Raw genomic sequence first — 23,991 nt, 5'->3', positions numbered from 1 at the left:
GCTAATACAAATACATTAAATATTCTTTCAAATAAAGAATATTCTTTCAAATAAGAAAGAGATCCAAAATAGATCCCAAGATCCAAAATTGATTCCATCAAGCTTTGACTGTTCTTCTGGGTAATCTTTTTTATTACTGATATGTTAAAAAACATATTTAAATTCTAAAGACACACATCTTCCCACCCACAACACACATGCCTACAGAATGCATAACTAAAGACACACACCCTAATTACCATCTAGGTCAAGAAACAGGGCTCTGTCAGCCCCTCTAGAGGCCATCTATCTGTGTGCCTTGTCCCATCCACCACTCCTTCCCTCTCTCCGAAAGTAACCACATCCTGGCAATTATTCTTAACATTTCTTTATCAACCAACAGCACATCCTTAGACACTATAGTCAGTCCTGCCCACTTTAAAAAAACAACTACTTAAAGGCCTCTTTTAAACCATAGGCTGCCCCCTTTCCCCTTTCTTTTAATTTATCTGGACAAATTTAAGTCTTTGCAAATCTAGGAGCCTCATTCTGCACATGTATAGTGCAGTTCAATACATTCTTCTCACAGTGTTTCTGACAGATTACAAGCTGGATCCAGAGACTTGGTTCCTTTGACAAGGTTCTAGGTGATACGCTCTTTTATCAGGAGGTTTGTATACGGTTTGCTTTCCTTTTGAGAAGTCAGCAGCTTTGATAATCATGGTCTGGATTCATTAACTCATCAGGAGTTGTAAAAATGGGTGTGCCTTCAACCTTTATCATTTCACTTTCATTTATTAACAGAAATAATTTTATTAAGACACTTGGTTTACCTACCACTTGGTTTCCTGTTATATAGTTCACACAGGAAAGGCAAGTAAAAGACTTGATTTTACCAATTTTCATGGTAATAAATTGCTTTCCTTTCATTCTTTGAAGGTGACCAATTGTTTTTGATTTTTAACATCATTAAGAACTTACAAACTTAAACATATTTGGTGGGTGTTCATCTGTTACATTTCTTATTTATAACGAAACTCAAAATTTCCATCTTTTGCTGGAGGAAGTCTCTTTTAAGTTGGCCCCTGTGTCCTTTTGACGTTACTCTTGTAGTCTCTGTCTGTGTCTTTGTCACCTGGTTCGATGTTTCAGAATGATACTGTATATTTTTTATTTCAGCCATTTCTCAGAAGCCCTGGTTAGTAAGGAATCAGAATTCAACACCCATTCTGGGCATACTTCACTGTTTCCAGGCCTCTTCAGGGGATACACACACACATTTATATATTTTAAGATATAGTATCTCATAAGTTCTTACTAATATTTTCAATTAAATTTCAGAGCTTCAGTGTTTTTAACACTTTCATCATATAATTTACCCATTAAAGTATACATTTCAGTGGTTTTAGTATAGTCATACTAAATTGATTCCCACAACAAAATTTGGAACATTTTTCATCACCCATCCCAAAGAAACACCATGTTCATTAGCAGTCGCTCCTCATTTCCTCCAACCATGTCAGTCCTATGCAACCTCTAATCTACTTTCTGTCTCTATAGATTTTCCTACTTTTGACCTTTCATAAAAATGCACTCATGATGCACACTGGCTGTCTGAAGCTTGTTGCTTGGTATATTCATCACGAAGAGCTCTTAGAAACAATACTCCCCAAGTTACTGCAAGCAGATAATAGTTTGTCAGTGGGCTTTACACCTGAAAGTCAGTTTTGCTGGGTATAAATCCTTGTTTCTCATTCTTGCTACAGCTGCCAGAATTGCCTTTGAGTTTGTCATTAAAATGGTAGATCTGTGTATAATGAAAAGCAATCTGCATTTAAATTTTGCATAAGGAAGGAGTTAAGACTGTGGGTATTCATTAAGTAAAGAACCAGTGCATATACCTCATTGTTTCTGTGTCTGTAGCAGTTTATTGTTTTCCTTGCAGAGCTTCTCTAATTTTTAGCATCTCCCTTCCACTATCAACCAGCCAACTCACCTTCCATAGCACACAAGGTTTTTCCAGAACATAAAGAAGCCCAACTTTCCTATTTCTATTACACCCCCAGGTATTTACATGGACCACCTAAGAAGCACAAATCTGTATTTCACCAGAAGGAGTCACTGAATTTACACTCCAAAACAAGTTAACAAGTTGTGAGTTATGAGGAAGAAACTTCTCCCATACACCCACTCCTCCAATTTACAACATTCTGTGAACTTGAAAAATCAGTTTCATAGTTCCAGAATACTGCATTTAGAGGATACTTAAAAGACATTTATTTCCCATTCCACAACTGCAAATTAATGGAAAAAAAAATCTAAAAGTGATAAAATGGCTTGTTCAAGGTAATGCAGTGAGGCAACCACTCAACAGTGTCTGAGAAGCCAGGATTCCAGATTCTTAGAACAATTCTAAGAACAATTCCACTCCATATGAGCTACTTGAGCTCACTTGGTAGATGCCTCCAAAACAATGAATATTTCAAGTAGCCCCCTGTTTATAGATAGTTTACCTGTAGGCCCCAAATGTGGCAACTTTCCTAAAAATACAATTTTAACTAATGAGAACCTCAGATCATTACACAGAAGTCTACTCCTATTACAGGGCCACAGGGAGTAAGTAGCTAATCCTCATAAATGGAAGGAGAGGCAGAGGAGAGTGTGACGTGAAAGAAGACACCTGACTTTTTCATCACATCTATAAATTCCTCCAAACATTTTTAAAAAGTAAAGTATTTCAAAATATAGAAACTGCCAGTATCTGTGTACCCATAAACAAGTTCTATCAATTCATATAGTCACGTTTGCTTTGGATTTTAAAAAATGAAGGAAAATACTACGAATTTTAAATAGTTTCTAATGACCTTGGGTTTCCGTCATAAAGTAGCCTAGCTTTTGATCTGAGAAGTCTCATGAGCGTCTGGTAGTCCACACATTCCCCTTTTATAGTCACTTCCTTTATCTCACAGACAAGGTTTTCCTTTTTCCCTGGCTCATTACCGAATAGCTTTTCTCTTACTCTCTTCTTCAAGCAAGCATGCATGTTTCTGAAGTTTCTTAAGGATATTTACTGCTGCAACAACAGGAAAAAGGCTCTCTGCTATGTCTTCCCTAATACCTTCTTTCAATTAGATCCTGTAGAGAAAGACAAAGTCACAGATTGAGCCAAATGCCTCAGTAGTTCCAGATTTCCTCCTATGTTAGTAATGAACACAAACTTTATTACTGAATCTATAATAATAATCACAAATAATTCCACTCTTTTGGCTTTTAAATGGTTGAGAATGGAAAATGCAAATAGATTTTCCATGAACGTATTTTTTTAAGAATATGAAATACTGTACACACTATTTTGTATCACTTTAGATAGGCATGTGTAGCAAAAAAATCTTGTTAACTATAATCAGCTTTTGTCTTTTTAAACTGCTCTTGAAAATATAAAGATTAAGGATTTATGACCAATCTGTTTACTTAAACTTTGTGTCACCTCCATTTCCATGTGAACTGAGGATGATACTAACATCTAATAGATGTTGCTGTAAATAAACCCGCCATCTGAAATGGAAATCTATAAATTGACAATAAAGAAGGAAATTCAATTATCACTGAGTAAAGTCATTTTCTTTATGAAACAGATGTCAGAAAGGGAGAAAGGTGACTTTCAAGACTTCACAGGCTGGATTCTTACAAGAAAAGTTTAAAATATTCAAATTTTAAAAAAGGCTAGAACAACTGAATCCTGAGGAAGTCTAAGGGAAAAAGTTTGGTAAGGATTTTTTTCAAGTTTATTTCAATTTTCCTTTAATATTTTTCTGATCATAAGATTACTACTAGCTCACTCTGAAAAATCTGATAAGAAAAACAAAAAGACATGGGAAAGATTATATGACGATTATAAACAAATTTGTTTACATTTAAGAATAATTCCCTATGTGGTTATTCTTTTTGTAGCTGAAAACAAAGAAACAAACAAAAACACAGTTCACAGATATAGAGAACAGAATGGTAGTTGCCAGAAATGTGTGAAGGGAATAAAAAACAATCATATACACATTAAATTTTGTCTCTTGTTTTATTTATCAATATTTGCCTATGTCATCAAATAAATTAACAAGCATAAATTTTAATGGCTGCACAACATGACATTATGTGAGCATTCCATGAACTGCTCCACCATTCTTCTACTGTTGGATATTGGAGATGTCGCTTCCTATTTTACTGAGTATATAAAATATATTCATTAACTGCTTTGGCATAATAAGATTACATTTTGGATTACTTCCTTTGGATAGATTCCCCAACGCTGAATAACTGGAACTAAATAAATACCTTTATAGTAAGGATCTTCTTCTATGCACAGTACTGAATTGCTTTTTGGAGCAACTAAATCTAGTTACATTTCCTTCAGCAATGTTGAGCAAATTTTTATCCTATCCTCACCGAATTGGGTATTAACATGTTTTCAGTCTTTGCTAATTTGATAGGGAAGAAGGAGGGGGAGAAAGAAGTTGGAAGTGTTGCTACTTTATTGTGAGTATGTACAAGGAGAGTCAGTGATTACTCTGCATCTGTCTGGATATGTGGGTGGGGAGAACGCATTGAACAGGTAAGCAAAACAAGAGGGGAGTGCCTGCCAGGCAGTGGTGACATGAGACTGGCAATCTCTGAAAGTGTGGCAGCTACCTATTTATCTGAGTACTAGCTAGACCCCGTTATTTGAAGTAGCATCTTGAAATTCCATAATGGAATGAACTCCTAGGAAGAAAGGGAGAAAATGTCAGGTCCCTGGATCTAATCTTAGTTTAACTCAAGGGCCCTAGTTTTGAGTCTTATCTTGTGACAACAGTTAACTTAATGGAAGGAAAACCTACTAGAAAATGGTTCACCGCATATCTTTAATGACTGTGAGAAGTAGATATTTTAATCAATTTTTGCAGCTACTTTTCTGATATACGACAATAAATATGAGCTTTCCTTCTTCTCTTTGTCTAATATAAAAAGCAAGTAGGCAACTGGATTTCAAATTTTTATTCACAGTCAGGAGAAATTTATTAAAGTGCTGTCAATCTATGGTAGATTTATGAGCTATTTCTAAGTTCTTTTTGGAATTCTCTAATTATATAAAAGCATTCCAACTGTATTGATAAACTTTCACAATTTACGTGTTAATAAAGTCAAACTATTTTAATTTCATTTGAAATGACAAGGTACTACCTTTCCCCTTCATATTTCATTATCAAAAAATATGATTCAAAACTTGAAAGTAATTATTCTTTTTTCTAAATTGTATACGAGTACATCATTCAGTGCTCTCAAAATATATTTTATTCTGAGGAAGAGGGTGAGAGAATGAAGGATAAAACCACAGAGAAGGAAATGAGAATGCTTGCAACTCAAAGAACTATTTGGAAAAATTCCAGGAAAAGTTTGTTTTGGAAAAAGACATGAATATGATGAATACATAATTTCAAATATGACTGGAATAATAAAAATCTGTTATAAACTCTTTAGTGTTACTGTATCATAGCTAAGTTTTCATACATCAGTTATTCCTTGTTGCTCAGAAAAGTGGAAGATTTCATGGGTTTCAGAAGATTGCAGCTGGCTCATTACAGGGTGAACTGATAAGCAAGCAAATAAGAAAGGAAGACCGTGGTAACTTTGGATTTGGGGATAATATGTGGATAGGGCCATTGTGCAGACAGAGCAGGGTCTGCATAGTCACTTACTATATGACTCAGCAATCAGTCAGACCTTCAGTGTAGCTACAATATGGGGTTTATGAAATCTCTCCAGTATCGATACTGCATGTCTGGCACGCAATAACCCTAAGATAATGGTCTTACTACCACCATTATCATCACTACCACTGTCCTCCTCCTCTTCTCTGTTCCAAAGAAAAGAGAGAAATCTACTATAAACTCTGAATTCTGAGGTTCTTCTGTTTAGAAAGTTATTTTCTCCCAATCTTCAATGGTGTCATTCCAATCTGAGCTCCATTTCCTGCTAAAGCAGTCCTTCTTGACCCATCCATCTCTGTCACTCTTTATCCCACGATTGAATTGTATTTTCTTCATAGCACTTACTGTTATCTGACATTGTACTGTTAACTTATTTAATATTTTATCTCACTAGAATGCACATTTCACGAGAGCAGGGACTTCGTCTAATTTGTGCATCACTGAATCTTCCAGATATAAGAACACAGTTTGGCACATAATAGATGCTCAAAACTATCAGAGCTCACACATAGTATTTGCTGAATAAAGATGTGAATCATAAGCAACTAAATGTTAATAACTGCAAGCCTGAAAAGATGAAAGAGCTTTAGAGTTCACTATATCTAATTCTTCAGAGTTAAACTCCAGGTTAATATTATTCTAGGCTTCCCTGGTGGCTCAGATGGTAACGAAAAGTCTAGTCATATAGCATTATATGGTTATAAAGACTAGATAGCAGAAACTCAACACACACATTATGGTTGTTATTTGAATTAATAGTTAAATCTAAATTGAATAATATGTGTACTTTCTACCTGATCAGGGGAAGTTCATGAGACACAGTGGTTTAAAAAAAACAATATTTAATCATTTTAATACCAAGTTAGCTGTAAGAATTGAAACACAGAAGTTAGCAGCAATTTATACATTAGCATAATTGTGGTTATTATTATATCAAGAACTTAAATATGTTAAAATAGTATTAAACAAATAAATGCATTAACCAAACAGAATGTAGAAGACAAAGTGAAAATCTCTTTGGCTTATCTGTTCTAACCTAACTGTCTACCTAATGGCATGAATGAAAAATAAAAGTGTTAATAACAAAGAGCTGTGAGAAAATCCCAGGGTTCTCTGCCCCTATCATTAAATCGCTTAGATTTCCTTACTTTGCAGGACCCTGGAAATAGTCACTATTCGTACTGCTTCAGAAGAACTGGATAACTCAAATTAAAATAAAGATCAATTATTAAGTTAAAAACAAATATTACCCTCAAGGCTTAGGTTCTCTTTATTATCAATGGAAAAGAATTTTCAGCTAAATTATAAGATGAACTTCCAAATGCAAAATTAATGGTAATATATCCAGATAAAGGCTTCTCAAGTGGCAGTAGTGGTAAAGAACCCACCTGTCAAAGCAGGAGACATAAGAGATGTGGGTTTGATCCCTGGGTTGGGATATATGAGCAGATCCCTCTAGGGAAACACTTCATGATGTAGCAGAAATGGCTGCAGTTACTAGGATAGTTAACCCTAAAATCTGTCAATGGACTATCTTCTAAAGTGCTTTAAAGAAAAAAGTTTAAAGAAATAGATAAAACTATACATCTGCATCATAAAGTGGTAACACAAGAAAGCTTTTTAAATGAAATCTTCAGAAGGCTTACTTTAAAAGGCCCTTGCTATACACTGAATGTTTCCTCTCCTCCCAAAACTCATATGTGCACTCCTAATCCCTAATGTGATGATAATTTGGAGATAGGTGGACGCTTTTGGAGGTGGTTTAAGTCTTGAGAGTAGAGTCCCCTTAGATGAGATTAGTGCCTTTATAAAAGATACCCTAAAGAGCTCTCTCAACCCTTCTGCCATGTGAGGATGCATAGAGCAGATGGCATCTATGAAAAAAGCTGACCATCATGAGACACCAGAATCTTCTGGCACCTTGATCTTGGATTTCCCAGCCATCATAACTATGAGAAATGAGTGTTTGTTGTTTATAAGCCACCTAGTTTATGATATGCTACCATACCATTATAGCAGTGCGAATGGACTAAAGGAAATTCAAAACAAATTCACATCACTACAATTAAATTTACTACAGCTATCACTGACAAAATTTCATCTAGTTATAGCTGAAAAGAAACAGCTCTGCACAGGTACATAGTTGCATTAAATCTAACTAACTAGTTATATGCATTTGTTTACATTTCTACTGCCAACTCCAATCATCTGTACTAACTTAAGGCTCTACAGTCATGTATGTTTGTCCAACAATCATACATTTAAATTTCATACTGCATGAATATTCTTCTCCTTTTTGTTGAAGTAGTGACCTTTGTTCAGTACATACTTCCTTATGGATTTATAAATATTATGTAAAGTGTTTATATCTTATGCAATTTAAAAATAAGTTCACTGATGCTTGGAAGGTTTTTTCCTTTTTAAGACCAGTTATGTTTTTCAATTAAAATACATTGCACAGGAAGCCATGCAGATAGTTTCTTGCAAAATCTCCTTAGTCACTCATCCTTATGATGTCATCCTGGATTATGACATCATTCAAAACTGCCCTATTTTTTTAGATCTCTTATTTATACATTCCACTATGCAGCCTTAACTTCCAGACTGTCTAGTTATTTGCTAAATTACTGCTACTACTGCTATCCTACTTCAACTAAACAGGCAATTTAACCAGTCGATTTTCTCTCTGTCACTCACCTGATTTTTTTCATACTGTCTTATACTTGTTCTTGAACTTCATGGTCTATAATTTTAATACTCTTTTTGACAATACCATATTAAGTCCATACCTTTTTTGATGTCTCTGTCTCACCCATCTAGCAAAACTCAACAAAAACAAACCAGCTTCCTTGTCCATGCTAGTATCTGCACTGCTGAGCACTGCTGGAGAAAGGAGTATCACATACCCGAGGACTGATGCCACCATGAATTCATGGTCTCCCGCCAACATGCTGTCCAGAAAGTCTACCATGTTTCTCTAGCCAGCGCTCTCTAGGATGACAATTTCAAAGTATACACAGTCATCTGAAATGTCTATTCTCTCCTCATGAACCTCAGCAAACACCCTGTCTGATAATTCTCCGCACAGTTAACAGGGACCATTGGATAATAAACATCTCATATGTTTGCCACCAAATCTGCCAAGGCACTCACATGTACGCCTATTTTCTCCTCTATTCTCTCATACTACAATGGAGGAGGAAACACTCTATAAAGTTGTCTGTCCTCTGAATCCTCTCCTCCCATACCTTCTTAAAGATTTCCTCTTCAATCAAAATCAATCTGGATTATATGCTATTACTCTACCAAAAGTACTTTCAGTAGAGTTATCCGTGACCTCTATATAGTTATGTCCAAAGATACTTTTCAGTCCTCAGACATCCTGCCCTAGCAGCAACCTCTGACACAACTGAATATTTCCTCATTTTTCAAAATACTTTTTTCCCTTTGCTTCTGTGATAATCACATTTTATCAGTTTTCCTCTTAATTCTGGGATTACAACTTCCAACTTCTTGGTGTCCTTTTCTAGCTCCTTTCTCTCACTATTGCCTACATGTTTAGGCTATCTCTTTTCAATCTATATATATTCTTAGCAGCCCCATTCCCTTCTATCCATTCAATTATCATTTAGCTGTTGATGACTCATAAGTCTGGGCTTCCCAGGTGGCGCAGTGATAAAGAACCCACTTGCTGATGCAGGAGAAGTGGGTTCGTTCTCTGGGTCAGGAAGATCCCCTGGAATAGGAAATGGTAACCCACTCCAGTATTCTTGCCTGGAAAATTCCATCCATGTTCAGAGAAGCCTGGAGGGTTATAGTTCTAGGGTCGCAGAGTCAGACATGACTGAGCACTCATAAATTCAAGCCTAGAGCCCACTTCTAGCTCCTAAGTTTGAGATCCCTAATGTTTGGTTGCTACCTGGTATCCTAAAGCTAGACTGTCCAACTCTGAAAGCCAGCTCTGCTATTTTGTATGCCCTTGGGTAAGTTACTTAACTCTCAGTGCTATGTTTCTTCCTATATAAAATGAGGATAAAAACAATATCCACTCTTACTTTATAGGGCTGTTATAACATCTGGATTAATATTTGTCAACGGAGACTACTTCCCTTGTTCACTGTTTCTGCAACACCAAATGCAGTGCCTCAAAGTAGGTATTCAATAAGCATATGCTGATTCATTCAATACATGAACTTAACAGATGGTAAATTATCCCAGTTCTCAGGAATTTTCTAGCCGTCCCATTAAATTTAAGATTCCTTGCTATAGCTACCTCATGATACCTTTCTAAAAGACATCACAGTAATTTCAAAGAAAAAACATATACAGAAATATTCCTGGAAAAATATAGCATTTGTTTACATCACACACACAAATATACACATACAAATTTAGTATTAAAAATCCATGTCAATATAATTCAGGCAATAAAAATGATTTGAAGCATTGGTTTTAACAGGTATTGTAAATTATGAAATGATTCAACATAAATCTAAATGTAAACATATTACCTCATCTTTTACATTAGGTTTTGCAAAACAAGAAGTACCTGGCCTTATGAAATACTTTAATTGAAGAGAATAGTGGCTAGAAAAAAAAACACCAGGTCTACAAGGAGGGCTCAACACAGCAGGGTGATGCCAAAAGCAACAATCAGCTAGCCCACCAGACAACTCAGCGCTGGTGGCAGGTGTCTCTGTTCTATAAAGTAGTTTATCTCTGTTTCTCAACTTAGCTGTTTGAAATTTGGAAAGTTAGAGGAGACGTCTAGAATGCAGATGTTTCTTGGAGAAACAGCTGCTGCTGCTGCTACTGCTGCTGCTAAGTCGCTTCAGTCGTGTCCGACTCTGTGTGACTCCATAGACGGCAGTCCACCAGGCTCCCCTGTCCCTGGGATTCTCCAGGCAAGAACACTGGAGTGGGTTGCCATTTCCTTCTCCAATGCATGAAAGTGAAAAGTGAAAGTGAAGGCGCTCAGTCGTGTCCCACTCTTCGCGACCCCATGGACGGCAGTCCACCAGACTCCTCCGTCCATGGGATTTTCCAGGCAAGAGCACTGGAGTGGGGAGGCACTGCTTTCTCCGTGGAGAAACAGAGAAACAGAATTTTTGCAGACATGTGCTAGAAGAGTAGCCTTTTACTTGAAAAGTTAGTGAAGATATGTATTCCTATCCCACAGTGATTCCTATTCCTGTCCCTATCTCTACTTATAACCTTAGGGCCACAGGATGGAAGTCTTTTCAAGCCTGCACCTTGTGGTGCAGGCTAATTCCAGTTTGGGCACCCTTCAAAAAGGTCTCCTTCTCACAAATTCCTACCTTCTGCTTCTCCTGCAGTTGAGAAGGCTACACAGTTTAACCCAAGTCACTGGCCCCTGGAGCGGTCACTAACACTATTTACTCCCAAGAATGTGGTGGAACACTGCATTCCCTCCCTAACCCTTTAAGTTACAGTGACCAAGTGGCCTGCTTTGGCCAACGAGAAGAGAGCTGAAGTAACAGGTGTTTTTCCAGCCGCTGCATTAAAAGCCAGTGTGTGATTTTCTAGGTTTTCTTTTGCTACCTCCCCTCCAATACCCTGACTCCTGTCGCGGCGCCTCCCCACCCTCCAACACCCTGACTCCTGTCGTGGCGCCTCCCCACCCTCCAACACCCTGACCCCTGTCGCGGCGCCTCCCCACCCTCCAACACCCTGACTCCTGTCTTGGCACATGCAAATGACTCAGATGGCAGCTGGCCCATCTGTGTCTGGGCTCCGGAGGGAGGCTGACGAGCAGCAGAGTCGTGGGCAGATCATGTGGCAGGCACAGGACAGAAAGTGGGTAGAGCATATTCTTTTAAACCACTAGGATTTTTGAGGCTGTTATTGTACCATGCTAGTTTCTTCTAACTGATGTGAATTTGCAGTCCTATTTCATAAAGAAGCAAGTTAATTTTCTGTTTCCCTCTCCTTTACGTGCCAAGCCCTCTTGGTTGGTCTATCATTTTTATCAATCAGATGCAAATCTATGCCAGCTTTGGGCATTTATATATTAGTGATGAATAAGTTCTGGAGCTGAAATTATCGGCACACTGTAGAACTGCTTTCATGAATTACTGAGATAAAGTTCTCATAGCTAATAAAACTTCTGTGCTTTGAAAAACAATCATAAATACAGGATAGAGCTTTGTACAGAGTGAGACATATAGCAAACCTGAGTTAAGCAGTAGGGATGATTTCTATAACTCAATGTAGGACAAAAAAAAAAGTAGTATTTTCGCTTGACTGAAGTGTACATTATTTTAGAATCAATTCCACATACTCCTAGATCCCTTTTAAAGTATAAAATAAACTTCCAATCTTAATAAAATATTCAGCATGAAACAATTTAACTCATTAACCATGGAAACAATGACACATTTAAGCAAAATTACTGTCATCTAGTGTCATTTTGCTAAGTTGAACATTTTTAAATGCAAATATTACCTATTCAGTTTATCACACTCTTTTATAAAAGTTTCAATAGTAAACTAATATCTAAAGTATATGTAAGGAACATCACTAAATAAACTCTACAAAATTGATGTCTAGCCGCTGTAAGCACCCCAAATGCCTGAATCCATTATGAGGAAAAAAAAAAAAAGATTTTTCTACCACTATACTCACATTCTCAATCTTCTTTCCCTCCTCCCCACTCCACAATCCTTCCCCTTCCTTTAGGTTTACCCCCTTGATATTCTAAAAATTAGTGATATTAACTGCTTCTCTTTTTCAGGAAGTTCTTCAGCAATCTTTCCTACTGGTATGTCTGGAGCAGTGGATTTCTTTTGGTTAATTTGGGAAAACATTCTTTTGCTACCTTCAAAATGAAGGCTATCTTGGCGGAGTAAAGTGATCTAATGTAAAAATCCACTATACATGTTTCCCCAGTCTTGGAGCAGATGCCCTTGTTTCTTTTATTCACTGGAAGCTCATTCAATCTTTTTAGCTTTTTAGCTCATTCAATCTTTAGCTTTCTCTTTAGCTTTGATGAGTTGACTTCTTATTTTTCTACTTCACAAACTTAAACCGTATTAACTGACTGTTTCCTCTGAGAACTAAATATCTGGTCAGTACTAACTGTTCTCTCTCAATTTATAGTTTTTCAAATCAGGAAAAGCTTTCCTAAGTATTTTATTAAATTATCAGTTTCCATAGAGCTTGTGTATTTCCTCTGATCCACCATAGTGAAATTATGTCCTTTTTTTTTTTAAACTCCCAAACATTTTTTCTTCATACCCTTCCAACAGAGCCTCAATTTCCTGTTTACAAATTATCTATATTTGGTTTTCATGGGATACTGAATTCAAGCCACACGGAAGACTTCTATCATATCCTTTCTTTCATTTCCCAAGACCCTCACGGGGCCACATTAACTAAAACAACAACTGACCTTTCTGATAGGGCTTTGCGTCTTGATAAGGGTAGAAAAAAATCGGTGCATATTTATTATTTCTAGGATATCCCAGAGTGACTGTTCAGCTATAAAGATCCTCTCTGGCACCTTGAGAGTGTTAGTTTCAATTTGTTCTTCAGACTTTTTCTACATGTCTGTGACATGACTGTATCCCATTAACTTTCTGCTCAACACAACCAGTGATTTCTGTGGTAAAACAAACAATATTTGATATAGTCACACATGTTATTTTCTACATGTATCATTGTCTCTTGAAATGGCTTGTTTTGCATTTGCCAATTTTCAATGTCACTTTTGCTTTGGTTACTCTTAATCAACATTTCCCAAAATTTGTTCTGGGAAACAATGTTTGTAACTCAGTGTTACCAGATGTTACATTAAAAAAAAAAAAAAGAGTTTGTAATTAAGTAAGTATGGCAAACACAAAGATAAATAAAATTAGTTTCTTCTGTGACTTGTGAATTTCTAAGAAAAAATATAGGATGTAGTTTTTCCTAATTTATTTTTAGAATGTATACAGATACAGATTTATCCTGCCATATCTAAGGAAACTGGTGATCTGTAGAACATAATTTGGGGAATGATATTCTAGATGCTGCTATTTACTATCTTCAATAAAGACTTTAGTTTCCCTTGAACTTGTAATAATATAGCAATGCTACCGCTTTTATTTTTAACACTATTTAGTGTTTGGTATTCATCTTATTCTTATCCCATTGGTTTGTACTTTTTGTGGTTATCTGTATTTCTTATATGCACTCTGGAAATCCTGTGACTTGGTTTTAAAAAAAATACTACAATATACTTTAACTGAGCTAGGGCATTTTAAGTTTTGAAAATAAATTTCACATGTCTATTGTTCTTTTGGTAGGTTTAGAAATTTACTGACATACTCCATTATTGCTCAGTGTTTCTAACTGTGATTTTCCTGAGGTATGTAACCCAAAGCAGTGGCTCCTCTTCTGTTTTTGCAGCATAAATTTAAGAATCTTAAGCTTATATCAATGTAGGCTTATATACTTCTGATGGTGATTTATAAGATGTTCTCAGAATATGCCTGAACCCCAGCGATGAAATGAGAATGTTAAATTATGGTGATTTAGCAGTCCTTCTATGAGATAATTTAGGAAGATGAATTTTCCTAGACTATCTTAGTAATACCTTAATCTACATAAAAGTGTGTAGCATAGAACTTTATCAACAATCAAAAACCAACTGATTCACAGTGTGGCCATGCTGATGTTCTATTAAATGAATGACTAATTTCTCATTTTGAAATGGAGACAAATAGATCAAGCTCAGGCTTAGGGTAGTTTTTCCTTGATCCTATTCCTGACAGTCAATTCTCCTGAGTGCACTGGTCAAATGACAGGTAACTGTCAGTGATGAGGTAACTGGTAGGAAAAAACAGGAGATGATGGTAAAACAACCTAATACTAATTGTTTCTCATCTGGCAATCCCACTTTAAAGAATAAATATATTTAATGGTTAATTATAGCTACATTATTCAAACTATAGGAATACTGAAAACAACCCAACTATCCAACATTTAGGGAACAGTTAGTGAAAACTGTGGTGAGAAGATGAATCTTTAAGAACTAAAATTAAAAATATATTCTATATAAACATAGAAAAGTATATAAGAAAGGAAATTAAGTTAATTTTAACCATAAAATTAAAATACAGAAAATATAGATAAAATTAACACAATGTTTTGCACATGGATAAGGACAAAGCATATATACTAAAAGAATAATTATTTTCAATGGAAGTGTTCTTTATGGTCTTTTGCTTACTACAGTTAGCTAAGCATAGAATTTTAAAATACTCTTACAAGATCTTAGGCAAATGATTTTATCCAGGCAAACTGTATCTGTGGGTATTATATTTTTATCAGCAAATAAATATATCTCTAATAAGAATGCACATATATAGAAACAAACCCAGGTTTATAAACTTAAGACACTGTTATGAGTGAAAAAGTATCCCAATTTACATGATAAATATTTAGAAGAAAAACATAACTGCTTCTCTTTACATGCTCTATTACCCTATCTGAGTACAGATACAATGAAGTAGTCCTATTTCCTCCAAATTGTCTCACCCCCATAGAAATGATGACGAGAGTTAAAACCAAGTATGCCACATCAAAAGTAATGAGAATATGCAGACACTGGGTACTCAAAGACACAAACGCTAAAAGCAGAAATTTGTTCAGTAAAAAAACCAGTAGCTAATTTTAAGTTGGAGTTTTAAAAATTATGGATTCCCTTGCTTAGTGTTTAGAAAGTCCTAAACCAAAATGAACAACTGAAGTTATTTGGGACTGGACAAAGGGAAGAAGAGGGATAATGAAGAACAGGATTTAACACAAAGAGAACAGATTAAGAGGAATACAGAAGCCACCTATATACTTTGAAAACCTCTATGGTAGAATAAAATCTACAGTGAATGACAGGCTGTTTTGCTATTACTAGGAAAGTACCTGAGAGATGGAAAAAAAGGCATGCAGCCTTTCTCATTAAACGTTTATTGCTCTTCTTAAGCTTGTTTGAAGGAGCACAGAAACACATGAACTAGTATACTAGGTAAGATCCACTCTTGCCCCAGCCAGACTGCTGAGACTGACACAAATCTGATTGATAGGCAAATGAAATATGTGACTGTTTTTCCTTGATGTCAGCTTCTAACACTGTTGACATTAAAAGTGACGTCCACTAATGACTCTTAGTGGACACTTAGGTTGTTATTCATAAAGTTGCCCAAAGCCTTTTGAGAAAATAGCATCTATGCTCTTCATGAGCATGATACAAAAATCTTTTCTTAATCTACTGATAAAAAGCAGCTAAAAATGAAAAATTTCTTCTTTGCTCTGAGCAGCAGATAATCAATGAAGCCTAACCTAGGAACGGCTGTAAAACACTTTACAAGGACTTACTGGCCTACAGGACTTCTAACTGGGAAGCAGAATATCTCACTCATTTTCTGAAATACTAGTTTTTATATCTCACTTGCTAAGCTTTCTTTATTTCAAATTTTTTTTTATTAAGCTAACATTATACTAACATCTCTGATGGCTCAGTGGGTGAAGAATCTGCCTGAAATGCAGGAGACATAGGAGACAGGGGTTCGATTGCTAGGCTGGGAAGATCCCCTGGAGAAGGAAATGGCAATCCACTCCAGTATTCTTGCCTGGAGGATCCCATGGACAGAGGAGCCTGGCAGGCTACAGTCCATAGGGTCACAAAGAGTCAGACATGACTCAGTGACAGGGATATATACTAACATTAAAATAATTTTTAAAGAAAGAAATCCACAAACTTGCCACTCTACTAAGCCTCATGACTTTGTCCATAGGCATATATAATTTGGTTTTAATCACGTGATACGTAACCTAACGGAGCCAGGCTTTTTAAAAGACCTTGTTTAACATTTTCTGACATGCATGTTCTGCTGAACTTTCCGTGTTCTCACTTCATTAGTACATTATAAAAGAAATTCTTTCTATGCTAGAGGCCAATCAAAATGTGAAAATTTAACGGATACCATGGAAGCCATACAGAAAATATGATTTTAAGACACTTCATAATTCCTATTTATAAGTCACTTTCCATCTTACCTCTGCTCCAGACAGATAGTAGGCTGAGATTAGTCCACCAACAAAGCGTATGTTTACTTCAAAAACAGAAACTTCAGCATTCTGTGGGAAACAGAATAAAGGAGGTTCATATATAAGTGGTAGGATACAATCAAGAAAAATATCACCATGAAAAGTGCATGAAATACTTAAATTTTGTTCAGTCTTATATGCTTACTCAGAGAACTTTATACACAAGAGGAAAAAGCTTTGTCTTTTAACTGTGTCAAATATATGTAAATATTATAGATAATTTTGACTCTTAAAATAACAATTATGAAAATATTTATAAAATGAAGCTATTTCCTCCCTCTATTCAGTAGAGGTTAAGTTCAGTTCAGTCACTCAGTCGCGTCCAACTCTGCAATCCCATGGACTGCAGCACACCAGGCCTCCCTGTCCATCAACAACTCCCGGAGTTTACCCAAACTCACGTCCACTGAGTTGGTGATGCCATCCAACCATCTCATCCTCTGTCGTCCCCTTCTCCTCCTGCCTTCCATCTTTCCCAGCATCAGGGTCTTTTCAAATGAGTCAGCTCTTTTCATCAGGTGGCCAAAGTATTGGAGTTTCAGCTTCAACATCAGACCTTCCAATGAACACCCAGGACTGATCTCCTTTAGGATGGACTGGTTGGATCTCCTTGCAGTCCAAGGGACTCTCAAGAGTCTTCTCCAACACCACAGTTCAAAAGTATCAATTTTTCGGCACTCAGCTTTCTTTGTAGTCCAACTCTCACATCCATACAAGACGACTGGAAAAATCATAGCCTTGACCAGATAGACCTTTGTTGGCAAAGTTATGTCTCTGCTTTTCAATATGCTGTCTAGGTTGGTCATAACTTTTCTTCCAAGGAGCAAGCATCTTTTAATTCTTTTAATTTCATGGCTGCAGTCACCATCCGCAGTGATTTTGGAGCCCCAAAAAATAAAGTCAGTCACTATTTCCACTGTTTCCCCATCTATTTGCCATGAAGTGATGGGACCGGATGTCATGATCTTAGTTTTCTGAATGTTGAGATTTAAGCCAACTTTTTCACTCTCCTCTTTCACTTTCATCAAGAGGCTCTTTAGTAGAGGTTACAATACTCAATATTCTCTGTGCAGATGTGACAGGCTCAAGATATTCTATTATTCTGTTTTGTGTTCTTTTTTTTTCTTTATTATTTATTTTTTTCATTTATTTTTATTAGTTGGAGGCTAATTACAATATTGTAGTGGTTTTTGTCATACATTGACATGAATCAGCCATGGAGTTACATGTGTTCCCCATCCCGATCCCCCCCACCCGCCTCCCTCTCCATCCCATCCCTGTGGGTCTTCCCAGTGCACCAGCCCTGAGCACTTGTCTCATGCATCCAACCTGGGCTGGTGATCTGTTTCAAACTTGATAGTATACTTGTTTCAATGCTGTTCTCTCAGAACATCCCACCCTCGCCTTCTCCCACAGAGTCCAAAAAGTCTGTTCTGTACATCTGTGTCTCTTTTTCTGTTTTGCATATAAGGTTATCGTTACCATCTTTTTAAATTCCATATATATGCGTTAGTATACTGTATTGGTCTTTATCTTTCTGGCTTACTTCAGTCTGTATAATGGGCTCCAGTTTCATCCATCTCATTAGAACTAATTCAAATGAATTCTTTTTAATGGCTGAGTAATATTCCATAGTGTATATGTACCACTGCTTCCTTATCCATTCATCTGCTGATGGGCATCTAGGTGGCTTCCATGTCCTGGCTATTATAAACAGTGCTGCAATGAACATTGGGGTGCACGTGTCTCTTTCAGATCTGGTTTCCTCGGTGTGTATGCCCAGGAGTGGGATTGCTGGGTCATATGGCAGTTCTATTTCCAGTTTTTTAAGGAATCTCCACACTGTTCTCCATAGCGGCTGTACTAGTTTGCATTCCCACCAACAGTGTAAGAGGGTTCCCTTTTCTCCACAGCCTCTCCAGCATTTATTGCTTGTAGACTTTTGGATAGCAGCCATCCTGACTGGAGTGTAATGGTACCTCGTTGTGGTTTTGATTTGCATGTCTCTGATAATGAGTGATGTTGAGCATCTTTTCATGTGTTTGTTAGCCATCTGTATGTCTTCTTTGGAGAAATGTCTGTTTAGTTCTTTGGCCCATTTTTTGATTGGGCCATTTATTTTTTTGGAATTGAGCTTCAGGAGTTGCTTGTATATTTTTGAGATTAATCATTTGTCTGTTGCTTCTGTTGCTATTATATTCTCCCAATCTGAGGGCTGTCTTCTTGTCTTGCGTATAGTTTCCTTTGTTGTGCAAAAGTTTCATTAGGTCCCATGTGTTTATTTTTGCTTTTATTTCCAATATTCTGGGAGGTGGGTCATAGAGGATCCTGCTGTGATTTGTGTTGGGGAGTGTTTTGTCTGTGTTCTCCTCTAGGAGTTTTATAGTTTCTGGTCTTACATTTAGATCTTTAATCCATTTTGAGTTTATTTTTGTGTATGGTGTTAGAAAGTGTTCTAGTTTCATTCTTTTACAAGTGGTTGACCAGTTTTCCCAGCACCACTTGTTAAAGAGATTGTCTTTTTTCCATTGTATATCCTTGCCTCCTTTGTCGAAGATAAGGTGTCCATAGGTTCGTGGATTTATCTCTGGGCTTTCTATTCTGTTCCATTGATCTATATTTCTGTCTTTGTGCCAGTACCATACTGTCTTGATGTTTTGTGTTATTTTATTCATTTGACTGTTTGGTCATAGAACTCTATACATTGGCTGGTAGTTCAACATTATTCCATAACTCTTCCTGCATCATTTTAGAATATTAATAGCACAGCTAGAATGTAAATAGGATCTGAAGTTGGAGCAGTGTGTGTTCTAGTGCTGGATCTCAAATATCCTGCTTTTGGTCTGGGATGGTCATATTTCTTTGAGAATAAGTTTCATCTCTAAGTAAAGGATTATATGTTGGACTTCACAGGTGACTCAGTGGTAAAGAAGCCTCCTGTCAGTGCAGGAGATGCAGGAGATGTGGGTTCGATCCCTGGATTGGGATGATGCCCTTGAGTAGGAAACAGCAACCCATTCCAATATTCTTGCATGAAAAATCCAATGGACAGAGGAGCCTGGTGGGCTACAGTCCATAAGGTTGCAAAGAGTGAGACACAACTGAGTGACTGAGAGCTGAGCAATAATATATGTTGAACCTTGTTAAATTAGCTCATATATATCAATAATAGCTTGCTTTTATTATTATTTACAAAGTACTATATCATGCATTTTAGAGTCATATAGTCTCTTTATATGACTAAGTCTTTTAATCCTCATACCAACTGTATGAAATAACTGCTATTCTTTTGTCCATTTTACAAATGGAAAAACAAAATTATAGTGGTTATTGTGACTATTTTATGGTCAGACAATTAATAAGTGGTTGAATCAGGATTTAAACTTGAGTACTCTGATTCGTGGTCTAGGGCTCTGTTATCCTCATTCCTGTGACACCTCATATGATAATGCATCAGGTATCTTTATTTATTAATGGTCATATAATTCTGGCATATAATTAGTAATTATTGCCAATAATTTTATAATATTTGACTACTACATGGATCTGTCCAACATTCTATTATAGATAATTTAGCACAGCTAACCTACAATAGAAGTTAGATGTACTTTGTTATCGAACCAAACTTTGGGTCTGCTTGCCCACACAACAAAGCCAATCTACTGACACTGGATTGCAGTGAAGGATAGTACAGTGTTTACTGCACGATGCTAATGAGAACAAGGGCAGCTCAGGCTCAAAAGACCTGAACTCTCGATGGCTCTGAGGGAAGGGGTTTTAAAGGCAATGTGAGGGAGGCGACTGTAGGGTGCATGATCAGCTCAGGCACCATTCTCAGGATTGGCTGGCATCAAGGTAAAATTTCAAGCATCATCAATATTCTGTTTTCAACTAGACTAGGGTCTGTGTGCTTATAGTCAACAGTTTTCATCTTGGGTGGGTCTGTTTCCTGTAAAAATAGCACGGGAATGTGTGCCAGGCCTTTATCTATATCTTTCAGGGAACTGGGAGTTCAGTGATTATGCTATGTGGCATATTTATAATCTAAATTGCTACCAGGTCCCAGGCCCAAAAGCTATTTTTTGTTTCTACATTTTCACATTTCCTAATCATTAACTCTTGAGCCAATCTTTTGAGACTCAAGAGAGGCCTGGAAGACTAAAGTAAAAGTCTTTTGCTTCAAAGGATAGGGACACAGAGGCTTGTATATTGTTTCAATGCTAAGCTTTTGTTAAGCTTCTTTTCATGGTCACTGGGCCTACACGATAATTGTTCACTTTTGCCTGACATCAAATCATTGACTGAAATCACAGAGGCTAATAGCAAACTAATATATGGAGTCAATATCCAGCAGATGAGCTTAGTCACAATCTTCAGAGAAATTATTTCCTTTAACAAACATTTATTAAGCAACTACTATGTGCCAGGCACTGTCCTGGGTTCCAGGGACACAGCAATGAACACTCAGGTCCTCGACTTAAGGAGTCTACGTTTTAGTGGAAGAAAACAATTTCAGGAAAAAAAGGATATGTATTTTCATTTAATTTCCACATGTTCTCTCTAAAAAGGTATAATGATCTCACAAAATAAAGCTAAGTAATTACTTAAGTTACAACTTTGTTTTTCAAAAAATTTCTTGCAAAAGGAAAATCATGAAAATTACTTGTAAGAGACAATGCCTAGGTTAGAGTTAGGGAAAACCATCATAATATATGACTCTCTGGTGAGTTCGTTTAGTTGTATTCCCTAATTTGTACTATGTACCTAATACCTAATATAATTTGATTAGAGAACTTTACATAGTAATAATTTATCTGTGATGTGTATCACTCTGAATGAGTATCATATAAATATTGGTAGAAGCTTTAATATTCCATAAAATTACTGATAAGGAAAAAGGAAGGACATTATTTATTTTTGCTCACACAGCCATACTTCTTATGTCTAAGGGTAACAATGTCTAATAATAAAATCTCATAAATAAAACCCTCAAATCTTATCACTCTCAATTTGTACTTGTGGTTTTTAGTTTTTAAACCTAAGAACAGTCCTCCACATTTCTGCCTATTGAAGCATGTTGATTTTATATTCTTATTCTAGCTTTGGGTTCATTTGCTATACATTTTCTTTTCCTCCTATGAAAACTTTGGATAACTGGGACTTTCATACAAATATCTGATAAAAATATTGCAAAGTAGAGTACTGAGCCATGTCAAACGCCATCATAAATATATCTTCAGCAAGACATCAGTCACTTACAGGGTACAGCTGTTCAACTACTTATTGATCCAGCAATGTGTTCTAGAACCTAAATTCTATTTATCTTCCTCTGTCCGAAGATATTGAGAGATGGTTTTGCAAAGTGCCCTGCTCAAGGTCAGTGCTTTGTCTTTTGAATTTCTCAGATCTAATAGTTTGGTGAGCCCATCCAAGAAGCAAATCTGGCTTGTTAGTGAATCCATGCAGGTTCCTAGTTCCTTGTGTTCCTGTCTTTAAAGATCTCATTCAGGAATGTCAAATCACCATTAGTCATACACAATAGTCATCATATTTACCTTCTTTTGAAAGCCAAAACTACATTTGAATTCCCAATATATAATTTTTAATCCTTTCCCCCACAAAGTTAAATCCAACTTATTTGAAACCTAAGTTTGAGAGCTTTTAACATTTGGGGTTATACTATGTTTTAGGTAAGAAGATTGAAATTTATATACTTTAGTTCACTCTTTATAGATCTGTAGATGAAAAGGACTAAGAAGATAAAAACATAACATCTTGCTTGGCTATAGTAGGGGCAAAAGACTATAAAAACACTGCTCTAGAGGCAGAAAGACCTGGTATTGAAGGTTGGTTGAGGAGACAGCTAAATGTGAGATCCCAGGCAAACCACATTCTGAGTCTTGGTTTTCCCATTTGTAAAAAGCGACTATGCACTTTTTACAGGGCACTATGAGTCCATGCATTGCACACAATGCCTGGTACAGGTAAAAGTACCCAGTAAAGAGTTGCTGCCATGACACTGCACAAACCTCAGCTGAAGTAAACAATAAGGCCTAGCTTCCTCAGGGGTGAATAGCAAACAAGAAACTGCAGAATCATAATCTTCTAAATACTAGAATGCAAACTGATCCTTTTGGGAGTCATGTGCCATACCCTTATAAGTGAGTTATGTTTCAAATCCTCTTTTTGAAATATAGTATCCTGCCCAAACTTCCTTTTGTGCTTAAAGTACTTTGTACGATATCTGGATTTTCCAAAGTGAACTTCTACAATCTGTGGGTTTGAGGCCAATTTTATAAATGTCTGATTCTAATTTACATGAAAATAAACTTATTAAATTTGAATGAAGATACGCATCCTATTAATATTAATGCAGCATCTTTTCAGATGCTCTGAAACTTCTCCAGTGATTCCCCCTAATGACAGAAGAGGGGTCCGGGCAGGGAGAGAACAGTATGTGAAGGATGGGAGCCCCAAACAGCCCGCAACACTAAAATTTTGTGTGATTTATCTTACCAGTGTAGATTTTGTAATCTCCTTCAATTCGTGTTTTTTTTTACATATGTAATTGTTAAAAAATTAAAAAATGGGAGTATAAGTGCTTTAAATGTCATGCTCATTTCTTCTGTACAACATCATGAATCAGCTACATGTAACCATATATCCCCCTCCCTCTTGAGCCTTCCTCCCATCTCCCGACCCCATCCCACCCCTCCACATCATCCCAGAGCATCAAGCTGAGCTCCCTGTGCCATCCAGAAGCTTGTGTTTACTTTAGATGAGGTTAAATTCCTTAAATCTTTAAGTAAGGTCACATTTCAGGAACATGCCCTATGTTGTCTAGTGCACATGTGTCTATGCCTATGTCTATATGTCTATGCTTATGTCTATGCACATGTGAACATGCCTATGGTGTCTAGTACACAGTGAGAGTCCACACGTGAGTGCCAGTTTGAGAAGTAGATCCAGTCTTTGTTTAAAATGCATGCACAACGGATGAGAAAGGGCAAGGTGGACGTTTTTGGCTTAAAGCCTACCCACAAAACGATGTGGGCTGGAAAAACTGCTCTTTCACTTTGACTTTCCTCTACCAATAGCTTTTGAATCAAAGAACACACTTAACCAGAATCACACATAAATTTAATAAAATATAAAGTCTGCAACT

General features: G+C 36.6%; 1 protein-coding gene across 2 annotated transcripts in view; it reads right to left on the bottom strand.

The window, feature by feature from the left end:
• The window catches only part of MAN1A1 (mannosidase alpha class 1A member 1), a 168,789-nt gene that overhangs the window by 90,832 nt on the left and 53,966 nt on the right, over positions 1–23,991 (bottom strand). For both annotated transcript variants that reach the window (XM_065911831.1, XM_065911830.1), the window contains exon 5: positions 16,776–16,856. In XM_065911831.1, coding sequence (XP_065767903.1) covers positions 16,776–16,856 — 81 coding nt within the window. The remainder of the gene's footprint in view (positions 1–16,775; positions 16,857–23,991) is intronic.

The sequence above is a fragment of the Muntiacus reevesi genome, chromosome 19 (genome assembly GCF_963930625.1).
Source record: "Muntiacus reevesi chromosome 19, mMunRee1.1, whole genome shotgun sequence".
In the NCBI taxonomy this organism is placed as follows: Eukaryota; Metazoa; Chordata; class Mammalia; order Artiodactyla; family Cervidae; genus Muntiacus; species Muntiacus reevesi.
Note: the sequence above shows the minus strand (reverse complement) of the source record. Positions and strands in the feature narration are given on the sequence as shown.